The sequence below is a fragment of the Gymnoscopelus braueri genome, assembly GCF_963280865.1.
Source record: "Gymnoscopelus braueri genome assembly, chromosome: 18".
Lineage (NCBI taxonomy): Eukaryota > Metazoa > Chordata > Actinopteri > Myctophiformes > Myctophidae > Gymnoscopelus > Gymnoscopelus braueri.
In genome coordinates this window covers 1,760,048-1,776,574 of record NC_137618.1, presented here as the reverse complement: position 1 = coordinate 1,776,574, position 16,527 = coordinate 1,760,048, and the positions used below count along the sequence as shown (strand labels likewise).

General features: G+C 44.5%; 1 protein-coding gene across 6 annotated transcripts in view; it reads left to right on the top strand.

The window, feature by feature from the left end:
• myo1b (myosin IB) overlaps nucleotides 1-16,527 on the top strand; it is a 158,441-nt gene that overhangs the window by 14,581 nt on the left and 127,333 nt on the right. For all 6 annotated transcript variants that reach the window (XM_080412838.1, XM_080412836.1, XM_080412837.1 and 3 more), the window contains exon 2: nucleotides 6,439-6,589. In XM_080412838.1, coding sequence (XP_080268964.1) covers nucleotides 6,464-6,589 — 126 coding nt within the window. In that variant the 5' untranslated portion in view covers nucleotides 6,439-6,463. The remainder of the gene's footprint in view (nucleotides 1-6,438; nucleotides 6,590-16,527) is intronic.

Below are 16,527 nucleotides of genomic sequence, written 5' to 3'. Positions count from 1 at the left end.
GTGTCAGACATTATAATGCTTGTGTGTGTGAATCATCTACCACACATATCACAGCCTTTTTGTTTATTGAAATGCATATCCAAAAGCAGCAGAAAGTGCATAAAGATGTCACCACAGCAGCTTTGTGTTTTCACTCTGTACCAGTGTGGCAGTGGTGTAAAGTAACTAAGTACATTTACTCAAGTACTGTACTTAAGTACAGTTTTGAGGTGTTTTTTACTTTACTGGAGTATTTCCAATTTTCTGTGCTTTTCTATTTCTACTCCACTACATCTCAGAGGCAAATATTATACTTTTACTCCACTACAATTATTAGAAAACTTTAGTTACTAGTTACTTTTTGATTATTTTGATTTTTTTCAATTACAAAACATACCACTTCAGCCCTATGTATATTTTGGACATTCTGAAAATAGCCGATCTACAAGCTCACAATGCGTCGCGTTGTGAGTCTCCTGACTCATTGTGAACTTGTAGATCTGCAAATTTCTTTTTCATACATTTGACACTTTTGAAAACTTGCAAAATGGGACATTGTGCATAATGAGTCATTTCTACTTTTGGTACTTTAAGTACATTTTGATACCAATACTTTTGTACTTTTACCAAGTACATTTTGACTTCCAGGCTTTTACTTATAACAGAGTATTTCTACTTTGCAGTATTGATACTTTTACTTAAGTAAAACATTAGAGAGAGAGAGAGAGAACAATGGTGGATGAGCGCATGGGTGCTGAGCCGTGGCCCCTCTTGTTTCAACAGCAGACCCGGGGGGTTTGTGGGACAGCAAAGCCCCCGGTATCAAGGCGCTCAATGTGCTCTAGGCCTCTCTTTTATCTCCGGCACTATAGGTCCAGGATTACCAAACCCACAGGAGACGATCAGAGAACACTGACTGGACGTCAAAAACTGCCGCCGCCAGCAGGGTCTTTGTCTCCGCACGCCCTCTGCCCCACATCTATACCCTCTGCCCCACATCTATACCCTCTGCCCCACATCTATACCCTCTGCCCCACATCTATACCCTCTGCCCCACATCCATACCCTCTGCCCCACATCTATACCCCTCTGCCCCACATCTATACCCTCTACCCCACATCTATACCCTCTGCCCCACATCTATACCCTCTGCCCCACATCTATACCCTCTGCCCCACATCTATACCCTCTGCCCCACATCTATACCCTCTGCCCCACATCTATACCCTCTGCCCCACATCTATACCCTCTGCCCCACATCTATACCCTCTGCCCCACATCTATACCCTCTGCCCCACATCTATACCCTCTGCCCCACATCTATACCCTCTGCCCCACATCTATACCCTCTGCCCCACATCTATACCCTCTGCCCCACATCTATACCCCTCTGCCCCACATCTATACCCTCTGCCCCACATCTATACCCCTCTGCCCCACATCTATACCCCTCTGCCCCACATCTATACCCTCTGCCCCACATCTATACCCTCTACCCCACATCTATACCCTCTACCCCACATCTATACCCTCTGCCCCACATCTATACCCTCTGCCCCACATCTATACCCCTCTGCCCCACATCTATACCCTCTGCCCCACATCTATACCCTCTACCCCACATCTATACCCTCTACCCCACATCTATACCCTCTGCCCCACATCTATACCCTCTGCCCCACATCTATACCCTCTGCCCCACATCTATACCCTCTACCCCACATCTATACCCTCTGCCCCACATCTATACCCTCTGCCCCACATCTATACCCTCTGCCCCACATCTATACCCCTCTGCCCCACATCTTTACCCTCTGCCCCACATCTATACCCTCTGCCCCACATCTATACCCTCTGCCCCACATCTATACCCCTCTGCCCCACATCTATACCCTCTGCCCCACATCTATACCCTCTGCCCCACATCTATACCCTCTGCCCCACATCTATACCCTCTGCCCCACATCTATACCCTCTGCCCCACATCTATACCCTCTGCCCCACATCTATACCCTCTACCCCACATCTATACCCTCTACCCCACATCTATACCCTCTGCCCCACATCTATACCCTCTGCCCCACATCTATACCCTCTGCCCCACATCTATACCCTCTACCCCACATCTATACCCTCTGCCCCACATCTATACCCTCTGCCCCACATCTATACCCCTCTGCCCCACATCTATACCCTCTGCCCCACATCTATACCCTCTGCCCCACATCTATACCCTCTGCCCCACATCTATACCCCTCTGCCCCACATCTATACCCTCTGCCCCACATCTATACCCTCTGCCCCACATCTATACCCTCTGCCCCACATCTATACCCCTCTGCCCCACATCTATACCCTCTGCCCCACATCTATACCCCTCTGCCCCACATCTATACCCTCTGCCCCACATCTATACCCCTCTGCCCCACATCTATACCCCTCTGCCCCACATCTATACCCCTCTGCCCCACATCTATACCCTCTGCCCCACATCTATACCCTCTGCCCCACATCTATACCCTCTGCCCCACATCTATACCCTCTGCCCCACATCTATACCCCTCTGCCCCACATCTATACCCTCTGCCCCACATCTATACCCTCTACCCCACATCTATACCCTCTACCCCACATCCATACCCTCTACCCCACATCTATACCCTCTGCCCCACATCTATACCCTCTGCCCCACATCTATACCCTCAAAATCTCAGCCAATCAGGAGAAAGTCCCCATTTTTAAGCTTCATTTTTATAGTGTTCCAGTTCCAATTTTGCCTGCTAATTTCTTAGTGTCATCACTTCCAATTTCACTTGTTTAATCTATATCCTGATTGAGTTCTCTATCCTGATTGGATAAAATTGGAAATGAAACAAATGCATTTTCTGTTTAATAAAGAGCTGGAGAGACAACGAGACTCCTTTAACTGAACAAACACTCTATAGCAATGAGTACTCACACATCACAATATAAAGCTATTTAACACTTATTTTAACCAAAGAAAATCACTTACCCTACCTTAAGACCTGAGGCGATTCTCAAAAATGTTTTCTAAATCCTAACAGATTTTTGAAAAAAAATATAGAAAACATTTTTTCACGATTTTTCAAAAATAGCAGATCTACAAGCTCATAGCGCGGCACCGAGTGCCGCGCTATGAGCTTGTAGATCTGCTATTTTTGAATAGCCCAAAGAAATCTAAAGTGACACAGATGCGTTCCAGGTCTTAATGGTTTAAACAGGGGTCTTCAACAGGGGGTCGGGGACCCCTGAGGGGGTCCTCAGAGTTACCACGGAGGGGGGGGGGGCAAATCGTTGTGTGATAGGATAATCTTTTTTTTTAAAACATTAACCACTTGAACCCTAGCATCCCTATTCTGAGGGTATCTTTATAGCCAAAAATAGCAGATCTACAAGCTTGCGCGAGGCGTTGTGAGCTTGTCGTTTGGCTATTTTCTGCAAAGAAGGTTTTGGTGTAGGGGGGAAAAAAGAGCAGACCAAGCACACGTTTTCTAAGTATTGAGGGTTCTTTAAGTGGTTCAGGAGGTGGTTCAGGAGGCCAAAAGAGGAGGTAGTGCCATTTTGCCGTTAGACAGCCGCCCCCCCCCCCCCCCCCCCTGTTCTTGTACATATTTTTCTTCCCCCTTTTTTTCTTTTTTTGTTGTACATAGTGTAATTTTTTTTGTATTGATATTCAAACTGTGGTGCCACTATATATGTCGATGAATTGAATACCAAGGCCCTCATTGGAAACAAGTCCGCAAGGACTTTCATGAACGGACCTGCTAGACAAAGTATTTCAAATGTAACTGTGCTGTTTTACATGTTTTGCCTAATAAAATATTCAATCAATCAATGGTTAACTGTCTGAAAATACACATTAACACGAATCCAACACAACACTGTCTTTTTTTCTTTTTTTTTTATCCCACGATTTTGTAACCCTATTTTTTACACCCAGTGCCAATTGTCTATGTAATCCTGGGCACTACCTTCCCTCTGCCAACCTAGGGAGGCCAGGGCCGAGCTCATGCCTCCTTCAATGCATGAGAGCCAACTGACCTTCTTGTCACCTGACAGGGGAGAGTTTCCCTGGTTGGACGTAGCGCGTGGAAGGAACACGTTATTCCAACCAGTTCCCTTCCCCTCCATCAGGCGCCCCGGCTGGCCAGGGGGAGGCAGTATAGAGACCAGGATTACTGCATGTTTTTGTGAGGGTACCTACCCTAGGAGACACGGGGAGAACATGCAAACTCCACACAGAAAGGCCCTTTCGCCAACCCCACCTAGGGTGTGGGCACTGATGACGCGGAGGAGAGAACACGCCCCTAGCGCCCACTGCGTCCCCTGCGGGAATCGAACCCAGGACCTTCTAGCTGTGAGGCGACAGCACTACCGACTGTGCCACCGTGCCCCCAACACTACACTGTCAAAACAAGTCTATGAAGCTGAAATCTATGAAAAAGTTTAATCTGCAACACAATTGTATACAATATGTAGTGGGGGGGGGTCCCGGCTTTTTCCGCTGCTTTTGCGTGATTCTCTCGTATGACGAAGCGGGGCATTAATGTACAAAAATAAATACATAAAGAAATTATGGAGATTCTGCCCCGACAGCAACGATGTCACACTGAGTCTACACATGAAACATCCTGGGATCCCCCGGTCGCTTCAGAGTGTTTCTTTAGATTCACGAGGTGCTCATGGGCACACGGGAGCGGACCCCTCGAGCACAGCGGACGTCCACAGGTCAAGTGCAAAGTCCCCCCCCCCCCGCCGCCACCCCCCCACACACCCCTTCCCTTATGTAATCCCCCAGAGGAATATGTCCGGCCCCCACACAGCTGAGCAAGGCAGAGCGTATATAGAGCCAATCAAATGGTCCCATGCAAGTCCTCCGGCTGGGACTCAAACCACCGCTGAACAAACATGTTCCTCTTCCCCGGAGTTTGTTTTTGCGTCGGCGCTAAGTTTAGCTCTTGTTTGTTATTGGCTGATCAGAGAAGGAGCTTCTCTGGAGAGTTTTCCTGTCACAATTACTAAAGGGGTCCGAGCACAGGATGAGGGACACTTTGTGATTTATTTATTTATTTTCCTCTACATTCCTTAAACCAGGCCACAAAAAAAACAAAACAAGCAAGAAATGTACATGAATTAAAGTTCTCAGCCACCTTGACTGATTTCAGCCGGTTGGATTCCATAAAAACTGGATTAACCATTTGACTGCCAATCACGTAGATCTACGCGAACCGATTTAAAGCCGCCACGTGCCAATCGCGTAGATCTACGTGAAGTGGAAAAAAGAAAAAAAAAAAAGACCAAGGAGATATGATTAGTTGAAGATCTAGACTCCTATCCACTTCCTTGTTAACTTAAAACTTAAAAAGTCTATATTTCGGCTCCTGAGTACTTTTTTTTCCAATGCATGCTTAGAGGCGTCTTCCAATGAACATGCATGGTCTGAGAAATGTCATGAAAGCAAAGGTTAACTCTTTCAATGCCATGCTTATTTATGGAATTTTGGTGCCACAACCAAAATTAATTGTAAAAAAAAAAGTGCTTAGGAGCCGAGATACAGCCTTTTTCAGTAAAAAGTTAAACAAGAAGTGAATGGAGCAGCAAATCTTCAAATCATCATATATTGGGTTCTGAAAATTTTTTTCAAAAAAAAAAAAAAATGACGTATTTGACGTAGTGTGGCACACGGGGCGTCAGGCCTCATGACGTATTTGACGTATTGTGGCACTGAAAGAGTTAATGCATCAAATCTGTGATTTCTTCAACTGGTTGGCTGTATATGGAATAGCAGCAACATTTAGTTTAGAATGATAATACTGTACCTAAACATCATCATTAAACGGATATTTCACTTTATTTTTTATTTTCATGTCATTTTATCGTCTACTCAGGCTTTTGGGAGCACCCCGGACAGTTTTTAAGTTGCTTGATTCAGTATTTAGATATTTGATATTAATTTTATCAGACACGCCCCCTTCCTAATACGTGAGGAGACTTGTGTTCTTTCAATTATTTTTTTCATTTATTTTTTAAATTTATTTTGGAGAAAAAAAAATAGAATAAAATGTTTTAAATAAATAAAGAAAGGTAATTGAAAAAATATTAGGAGGGCAGTATGAGTCAACAGAACCAAGGACGGGTGTTTTTAATGAATCTGTCATGTTAAAAATGGAGTTTGAAGTTATAATGGGTTTGTATAGGAAGGGGGCGTGTCTGATAAAATTAATATCAAATATCTAAATACTGAATCAAGCAAATTAAAAACTGTCCGGGGGGCTCACAAAAGCCTGAGTAGACGATAAAATGACTTCTTTGTTTTAAGTGAAATATAAACTTACAGTCATGCGATTTCATTTAGCTTTATTCCATGAATGTGCGTACAGTACGTCTGATGTGTGACGTGCTTCTTCCCTTCTTTCCCGCTCCATTGTCTGTCCATAGGGGTGGACAGACAGTAGCAGCCAAGATGGAGGTGAAGACGTCACTTCTGGACAACATGATCGGGGTGGGCGACATGGTCCTGCTGGAGCCCCTGTCTGAAGACTCCTTCATCGAGAACCTGAGGAACCGCTTTGACCACAACGAGATCTACGTAAGTCCCATCGTGCTCTACATGCATTTGAGTTAAATACTTGCGTTCGTTGACCCCCGTGGGGAAGAATGTGCATTTATAATCCATCCTAAGTATTGGGAGCAGTGGCACCGGGCAGCTACTGGTCTCTAACATGTGAGGACACTGGTCCCTAACATGTGAGGACACTGGTCTCTAACATGTGAGGACACTGGTCTCTAGCATACAGAGGACACTGGTCTCTAGCATACAGAGGACACTGGTCCTTAACATGTGAGGACACTGGTCTCTAACATGTGAGGACACTGGTCTCTAACATGTGAGGACACTGGTCTCTAACATGTGAGGACACTGGTCTCTAACATGTGAGGACACTGGTCTCTAGCATACAGAGGACACTGGTCTCTAGCATACAGAGGACACTGGTCTCTAACATGTGAGGACACTGGTCTCTAACATGTGAGGACACTGGTCTCTAGCATACAGAGGACACTGGTCTCTAGCATACAGAGGACACTGGTCTCTAACATGTGAGGACACTGGTCTCTAACATGTGAGGATACTGGTCTCTAGCATAGAGAGGACACTGGTCTCTAACATGTGAGGACACTGGTCCTTAACATGTGAGGACACTGGTCTCTAGCATGTGAGGACACTGGTCCCTAACATGTGAGGACACTGGTCTCTAGCATAGAGAGGACACTGGTCCCTAACATGTGAGGACACTGGTGTCTAGCATAGAGAGGACACTGGTCTCTAACATGTGAGGACACTGGTCTCTAACATGTGAGGACACTGGTCCCTAACATGTGAGGACACTGGTCTCTAGCATACAGAGGACACTGGTCCTTAACATGTGAGGACACTGGTCTCTAACATGTGAGGACACTGGTCTCTAACATGTGAGGACACTGGTCCCTAACATGTGAGGACACTGGTCTCTAACATGTGAGGACACTGGTCCTTAACATGCGAGGACACTGGTCTCTAGCATACAGAGGACACTGGTCTCTAACATGTGAGGACACTGGTCTCTAACATGTGAGGACACTGGTCTCTAGCATACAGAGGACACTGGTCTCTAACATGTGAGGACACTGGTCTCTAACATGTGAGGACACTGGTCTCTAACATGTGAGGACACTGGTCTCTAGCATACAGAGGACACTGGTCTCTAACATGTGAGGACACTGATCCTTAACATGTGAGGACACTGGTCTCTAACATGTGAGGACACTGGTCTCTAACATGTGAGGACACTGGTCTCTAACAAGTGAGGACACTGGTCCCTAATAGAGGATCACGGTTTTAGCCACAGTTTGGGTGTATTTCGGTCAATCAAATGTAATTATTAATTAATATTGGATAAACTGCGGGTGAAATAATGCGGGAATTAAGAATCTATCTACACTCCTATTATAGCTTTTAAAAAGCACAAAATCTTAATTAAGTATTAATTAATTAATTGCGTCATTTTACATCAGGCACAAATTAGCCGCCTACTGCACGTTGCTTTGCCGGCAAGGGGTCTTTGTACCGCAGGCAGCCAGTGTTGCCAGATTTTGCGAGAGAAATAAGCAGCCAGGTCTATGAAAACAAGCCTAAAATAAGCGCCAAACAAGCCCAAAAGTCGCTTATAAAAAGCAGACATCTCAACAAAAAGTGAAAGTGATTGAATGAACACAATGAAGATTGAGGGCTTGCAATGCGACGCGTTTTGAGCTTGTAGATCTGCAATTTTTGCTATTTTTGAATTGGAATCCTGAAAAGTAACATTTGTATTTAATTTCAAACGCATTTAGTTATACTTATGTTAACTTTAGGAACTTAAATGCAAATACATTGGACATAAACAGGACAAATAGTCATTAAGCTACTAATATAGACTGAAGTAATTAAAGCGGGTCATGTTTGCATGTTTGGAATCATAACAGCTGAAATCAATAATATATCACTATTCTGATATTAAACATTAAGTGAAGGTGGGGGCCGCATGTGGCCCATGTATGCTCTAGTCTACACAGTTGGATGGGTGTGAGGCAGCAGTGATATAACCACGAGCCACCCCCCTGCCGACTGAGTTAAAAATGCTATAGCTGACTTCTTCTGTGTTCTCCTGACTGAGAGCCTGTCATCATCCTCTTCCTCCACCCTTCTTTCTTTTGTTTATTCCCATGTTCCTGAGAGACATCCCTGAGGGAGGTTCTCTATTGTTCCTCCGCCTCATTTTAGACCCGGTCATAGTAGAATACAGTGGCCCAAATGCAGCGACCGCCCCCCACCCCCCCCCCCCCCCTCCCCACGACCACAGTCACCCAACCAGTCAATACATCACATCACTGAGGAATGCAGATGATGTTCTCAAATGAGGCAGAACATCCAGAACTTCAGGGATGATGAGATTCACTGCGACTGACTGACTGACTGACTGACTGACTGACTGACTGGCTGTTTCCCTCTCTGGGGGCCGGAGGGGGGGGGGGCTGGTTTGAGCGGCGGAGAGAGAGAGAGAGAGAGAGATCCCTGGATCAGAGCGTTTGGCTTGGAGCTCTTCTGGAACGCTCTGACTGAACAGACATCAGCCCAGATGATGATTACAGCTCTTTGCTCTGGTAGTCGTTGGCCCGTGGAGCTGCAGCTGAATGACATCACCGCACGGAGCTGTGATTGGCCGGGCGCTATATGCGCTTGAGCCGTGTGTGTGTGTGTGTGTGTGTGTGTGTGTGTGTGTGTGTGTGTGTGTGTGTGTGTGTGTGTGTGTGTGTGTGTGTGTGTGTGTGTGCGTGTGCGTGTGCGTGTGCGTGTGCGTGTGCGTGTGCGTGTGCGCGTGCGTGCGTGCGTGCGTGCGTGCGTGCGTGCGTGCGTGCGTGCGTGCGTGCGTGCGCGCGCTTCAGATGCCCTCAAATTTTCTCTCCAAAACAAGAAGAAAAGGTAGACTTAATGCTTCCATCTCAGACTCTGCCCTTGGCCCCGGTCCGGCTGTGGCACTAGATCCAGGAAATGACACTCACACAGGGAAGGCAGTTTTAAAGCCTACAGTAGGTCTGTTACAGACTCTTGCCTGGGATTTCTTTCCATGACACTGTTTTGGTACATTTAACTTGTTGGGCTACATCCTTTAATGTTTGATGTTGCTTTTTAAAATCATGCAGCATCAGCAGCATGCATGCACACTTCAGTGCACACTACTGTCTTACTGCATGTGAAGTGGAAGTGCAGACTGGCCTCTTTGTGGGAAAAGGTCAATCAAAATATTGTATAATTCGGTCAAGTGTACAGTGGTGGAAAAAGTACTCGCATGTTTTACTTAAAGTTATACAGTGCAGGTCCACAAATAACGATTTTTAGCAGCCTCTGCTGGTCATTACCGTCACTGCAGGCCGTTTGTTTATTCCTCTGTTACCCAGAATTCCATTTGTTTTCACCGGAAGACGGAAGCGTTTCAAAAAGCGTTCTTTTAATTGTTTTATACGATCTGTGGATCGTTTCTCTTAGCCAGTGAAGCTTTAGTTACCGTGAGCTGTGTTTTCTTTTTCTGTTGTTTTTCGACCTTCAAATCATACAATCTCTTAAAATCAGCGTGAATTTCCCTTTTGTTATTAGCGCGGTAGTTCCTGGCCAAACAGGAAACCTGTGTGGTAGTTCCTGGCCAAACAGGAAACCGGTGCATTTCCGCCTCCGTTTTTCCGGCCAGATGACGTCATTTTCGCGGGAAAGGCTCACCGAGCCACCGTTCAATAGAAAATATATAAATAAAAGGCTTTCGGGGGTGAAATTCATGGAGTGGGTGTTGTGAAACTTTTGCCACTCAAAAAAGATATACAATTTAACTTTAGTTTTGTTGAAAAAGTTACCTAGTATTACTTTAAAGGAGGAGTTCGCCCAAAAAATTACATATTTTCTATCAATTGCACACCCCATGAAGCCTTGAATTCATGGATTTATTTTTGTTTTTGTGGCAATCTAAGCCAATAATTTGATGACCGGGTGTGTATCCGGTAGGAGACACAAATAATCTACTTTGTGTCTCCGACCTACCGGAAACATTAGCCGGTAGGAGACGGGAATCAAATTATTGGCTTAGGAATGCCACAAAAACAAAAATAAATCCATGAATTCAAGGCTTCATGGGGTGTGCAATTGATAGAAAATAAGTAATTCTTTGGGTGAACTACTCCTTTAAGTAAAAGTATCAATACTGCAATGTAGAACAACTACTCTGTTACAAGTGAAAGTCTGGAATTCAAAATGTACTTGAGTGAAAGTACAAAAGTATTGACATCAAAATATACTTAAAGTACAAAAGTAAAAGTACTCATTGTGCATAAAGTAAAAATGTAAAAAGAAATCTTTTGAAAATAGCCGATCTACAAGCTCACAATGTGTCGCCTCGCGACGCATTGTGAGCTCGTAGATCTGCTGTTTTCAAATGGCCCAAATGTATTTATGGCTGAAGTGGTTGGTGTGTGTTTTGCGATAATAATCAAAGTCTAAAAAGTAACTAAAGTTTTCAAAGAGTTGTAGTGTAAGTAAAAGTACAATATTTGCTTCTGAGATGTAGTGGAGTAGAAGTAAAAGTGCTGACAACTGGAAATACTCCAGTAAAGTAAAAAAAACAATCTAAAAATTGTACTTAAGTACAGTACTTGAGTAAATGTACCTCGTCACTTTACACCACTGCAAGTGCATAACGGCAGCATTTGGATGGCACAAGCTGCACCTCAAGACGGTGACCAGGCAACAAAACATACGGAAGCCTATATTTATCCACTAAATCTGACGCATCATTCCTCAGTGACATATGATTCCTTTTTCTCCCCCTAGTGTATCATATAACAGCCAGAACAAGACACATGGCTTTGTTTTCCAGACGGCCACACAGTGGATTGTGTATCTACAGGGGTCTTCAACAGGGGGTCCGGGACCCCTAGGGGGTCCTCAGAGTTAATACAGGGGGTCCGCCGAATCTTTGTGTGATATGATCAATTATTTTTTTACTTTAACCACTTGAACCCTAGCATCCCTTTTCTGAGGAGAACTTTAGCCAAAAAATAGCAGATCTACAAGCTCACTACGCGAGGCGTAGTGAGCTATTAGATCGGCTATTTCTTGGCAAAGTTATAGGTGTAGAGGGGAAAAAACGAGCAGCAAAGGTTTATCTGAAACACAATTTTAAACAATAGGCCTATAGAGGGGGGTCCCTGCTTCATCTCTCTCTCTCTCAGCTAGGGGGTCCTTGGCCTGAAAATGTTGAAGACCCCTGGTGTAGCAGATAAAAAACGCCATGGGAATTCAAACACAATGTGGGTCTCCCTCCCTGCGATCTGTCGCTCCACTTCTTAGCGTCTGACTTCACCCTAGTTTGATGAGCAAAGCATAAACGGTGGGATCAGATGTCTGTTCCTGTCAGGCGGCTGCGATGTCTCCCCGTGAGTTCACTGCTTCACTGTCTGGCCTCAAGCTCTTGGTATTTGGAAGCTACAGTAGAACAACCATCCACCATAACCATCATCATGTCTGGATTGAGAGGTTTTTTTTTGCGACGAGGAAGTCCCTGTTCTTCTTTTCCATGCGAGCTTTGTAATTACAAACTCCTGCAGGCAGACCTGCCCCCCCCCACCCCCTGTAATTTACTCATCAGTTTTCGACTTCATTCCTCCGTTTACAAACAATGTCAACGGTAGTTTTACAGTGTGATGGTTAAAGGTAGGGTAAGTGATATTCTCTGGTTAAAATGGTTAAATAGCTCTATATTCTGATAGTACTCGTTGCTATAGAGTGTTTGTTCAGTAACGGGAGTCTCCATGTCTCTCCAGGTCTTTTTTTTCTCTCCAATTTTATCCAATCAGGACAGAGAACTCAGACAGGGTACAGATTAAACAAGTGGAATTGGAAGTGATGACACAAGTAAATGAGTAGACACAATTGGAACAAAATTGAAGCTGATAAATGGGTACTCTCTCCTGATTGGCCTGATTGTATTTTCTGTTTATTAAAGAGCTGGAGAGACAGAGAGACTCCTGTTACTGAACAAACACTCTATAGCGATGATTACTACAATTAGAACATAGCGCTTTAAAGGAGTAGTTCACCTAAATAACTACGTATTTTCTATCAATTACACACCCCATTCATGGATTTTTTAAAGTTTTTGTCACATTCATAAGACAATAGTTTAATGACCGGCGGTCTGTCTGGTAGGAGACTCAAAGAGTCAGCTTTCAGTCTCCTAACGGATACATAAGCATCTTTCCGCGGGTGATCAAATTATTGGCTCAGGAATGCGACAAAAACTAAAAGATCTCCATGAATTCAATGCTTCATGGGGTGTGTAATTGATTGAAAATAAGCAATTTTAAGCAACACTTTTGTTTTAACCAGAACATATCACTTACTCTACCTTTAACAAGGTACCTCCATGTTTTCTTTGACATGGCTCAAGGCATGGTTCCCATCCATCATACTTCAGTCCCATTGTACAGTTGAGACGTTATATCACGGATCCGTATAACCCCCCCCCCCCCTGCCTCATTTCATGACAACAATGATGTCTGCTCTAAGAAGTATGGCCTTATTGCCACGCCACAGGTAACTATATCTTTAATCCATTAAGACCAGGAACGCGTCTGTCACTTAAAAATAGCAGATCTACAAGTTACAAAAATAGCAGATATACACTTACTCAAATCTTTGCTTCTGGGTTGTTGTTTTTTTGGTGCAGATTTACAAGCTCGTAGCGTGGCACTCGCTGCCGCGCTATGAGCTTGTAGATCTGCTATTTTTGAATAGCCCAAAGTATAAAATAATGGTTATAGCTACAAATCTAAAATAACACAGTACACAGTATGTGTTCCAGGATTGAATGGGTTAATCAGCAGATGATAACAACATATGTTTAAAAAATCTATATATTTTAATGCCTAGTTTTGCACGTATTCTTATCTAACCGCAGTCAGGAGCTAAGGCTCTCCCACTCAACCCACCACGTGTGTGTTTGCATTACGGCACACACACCTCAAAAAGGTCCCGTTCCGCCGCCCTGTGTACTTCTCAACAATAGGCCCGTGGGAGGTGGCGGCGTTGCCATGGGATAGAGGCCAGGCTCGCCGCTTGTCAGAGAGGGTTATGCAACGGCCATTATCATGGAGAGAGAGAGAGATGGAGAGAGAGATGGAGAGAGCGAGAGCGAACGGTTTCGATTGATGGCTGACAGTGCAGCCGGGGCTCTCTTGTCTGTTGAGTGAGGGGGAGGAGGAGGATGATGATGATGATGATGATGATGAAGAAGACGGTGGTGGCAACATGTGCTTTCAGAAGTACTTTAACCGACTGCTGTTGTCCTCCGCCGTTCAGAAGTCACGACCTGCGTGAACGTTGCATAATGGTAAATGGTAAATGGACTGCGCTTTTATAGCGCTTTTCTCCAAAGCGCTTTGCAGTGTATTTCACGTTCACCCATTCACACACCGACGGAGGAAACCATGGAGCCGGCACTGGCTCAGGGGTAGAGTGGCCGGGTAGAGTGAACTGGAAACCGCAAGGTTCCCAGTTCGATCCCGGGCTGGGGCGCTCCCCCAGAGTTAGTGTGGAAGTGTCCTTGAGCAAGACACTGAACCCCTAATTGCTCCTGATGAGCAGGTTGGTGCCTTGCATGGTTTCCTCCGCCATCGGTGTATGAATGTGTGTGAATGGGTGAATGGCACAATCAATGTAAAGCGCTATATAAATGCACCATTTACCATTTACCATGCGAGGCACCTATACCTGCTGAACGGGAGCAGTGAGGGGGTTCAGTGTCTTGCTCAAGGACACTTCCACACATTGCCAGGAGGAGCCGGGGATCAAACCTGCAACCTTCGGATTCCAAGACGGCCGCTCTACCTCCCGTCCTGACCTGAGCCACTGCCCCGCCCTAATAATGCATCCATTAAAGCAGGGGTTTTCAACCGGTGGTCCGAGGTATTGCAGGTGGTCCCTGGCCATGCATTAATAAAAAAAAAACTTTTTTTTTTTTTTAAATAACTTACAGGGGATCTTACTGTATTGTGTGTGAAATGTGAGCTTACCATAATCACAGTAATCCTTAATCATATTCCATCATATTCAAACAAAATCACTGTATTTTATTAGATATTATATTGATATTATATCTATTTCCTCCAGCTCCCTGTGGTGCATGAACCCCCCACCACTAGTGTGTGGGGTGGGTCTATGATGGACCCACCACGCACAATAGTGGAGGTCCCCAGGTTTCTCTTGTCAGGATGGTGGTCCCTGGGGTCAAAATGCAACCCTGTGTGTGTGTGTGTGTGTGTGTGTGTGTGTGTGTGTGTGTGTGTGTGTGTGTGTGTGTGTGTGTGTGTGTGTGTGTGTGTGTGTGTGTGTGTGTGTGTGTGTGTGTGTGTGTGTGTGTGTGTGTGTGTGTGTGTGTGTGTGTGTGTGTGTGTGTGTGTGTGTGTGTGTGTGTGTGTGTGTGTGTGTGTGTGTGTGTGTTTTAAGCCATTCCACATAAATGGTGTTCTTTGACAACTACTCTAAACACAGTTTTGAGTCACGACTCCAGTGTCTACTCCCAAAACTCGTGCAAAATTACGCAGGCACCAGGAAAGGTCCTGGAAATGTATTTTACTCATGTATTTTAAAGTTAATACTTTGCTTTATTGAATGGTACTTCTGTTTTTTTTTGTTTGATTGTCTGAATTCGAGCAATCTCAGTTCAACGGAGGAGAAAAAAAAATACTGTACAAATACTGTACAAATACTGTACAGTACAAAGCTCATTTTGGGGGTCCTGGACATGAAAAAGTTTGAGAACCACTGATATTATTGCAATATAAGTTATATTTTTTTCAAAAAACTGTTAGGATTTAGAAGACATTTGTAGATATATTCATATTCAAAGATTTGCACACATTTTCACGATTTTTCTAAAATGGCAGATCTACAAGCTCGTAGCGGAGCTTGTAGATCTGCTATTTCTGAATAGCCAAAGAAAGACATAATGACACGGATGTGTTCCTGGATTGAATGGCTTAATAAAGGTTTTTTTAAACACACTCCCACTATAGACAAGGAGACATCATGATGACACACACACACACACACACACACTCTCACTCCACCGTTAACCAGACCCTCTCATTTAACACCTCCTCCTCCTCCTCTTCCTCCTCTTCCTCCTCCTCCTCCTCCCTGACTCTCCTTTTCTCTCCTGCATGCCGACGGCTCCCAGGATTCATTCCACACATTTTTCCTTTGTTTTTTCGAGTGGCTCCAGCCTGGCTTCAGGCCTCCAGGCCGGCGTGTCTGAACACAGTGCATCAGGGAGGGGGGGGGGGGGGGGGCAGAATGTCTCTCACCTCGGGTTACCATCAGCATCCAAATGGAGGGGAGGAGGGGAGGGGCTGAAGCTAATTGCTGTTGTATACGTGAAGCGTGCGTTTATCGTCTTACACAGCCTTATATCGTCAGTGATGGAAAAAGTATTTTTTACTTAACCCATTAAGACCTGGAACTGTGTCATTTTTAGATTTGAGCTAAAAAGCATTATTTTACACTTTAGGCTATTCAAAAATAGCAGATCTACAAGCTCATAGCGCGGCACCGAGTGCCGCGCTACGAGCTTGTAGATCTGCTATTTTTGAAAATTCGTGAAAATGTGTGCAAATCTTTGAATATATATATTTTTAAAGCAACATTTTAAACTAAAATCTTTGCTTCTGGGGGTCCCTGGAACAACATATTTTGATGGGGGTCCGCCGCCAAATACATATCATTTTGGGGGTCCTTGACATGAAAAAGATTGAGAACCACTGATATAGAAACATACGTTTTTCAGAAAACAGTTGAGATTTAGGAGACATGTAGAATCGGCTTCAGGTCTCAATGGGTTAAGTAAAAGTATCAATACTACAATAATAAAGAAATGCTCTGTTACAAGTAAAAGTCCGTAATTCAAA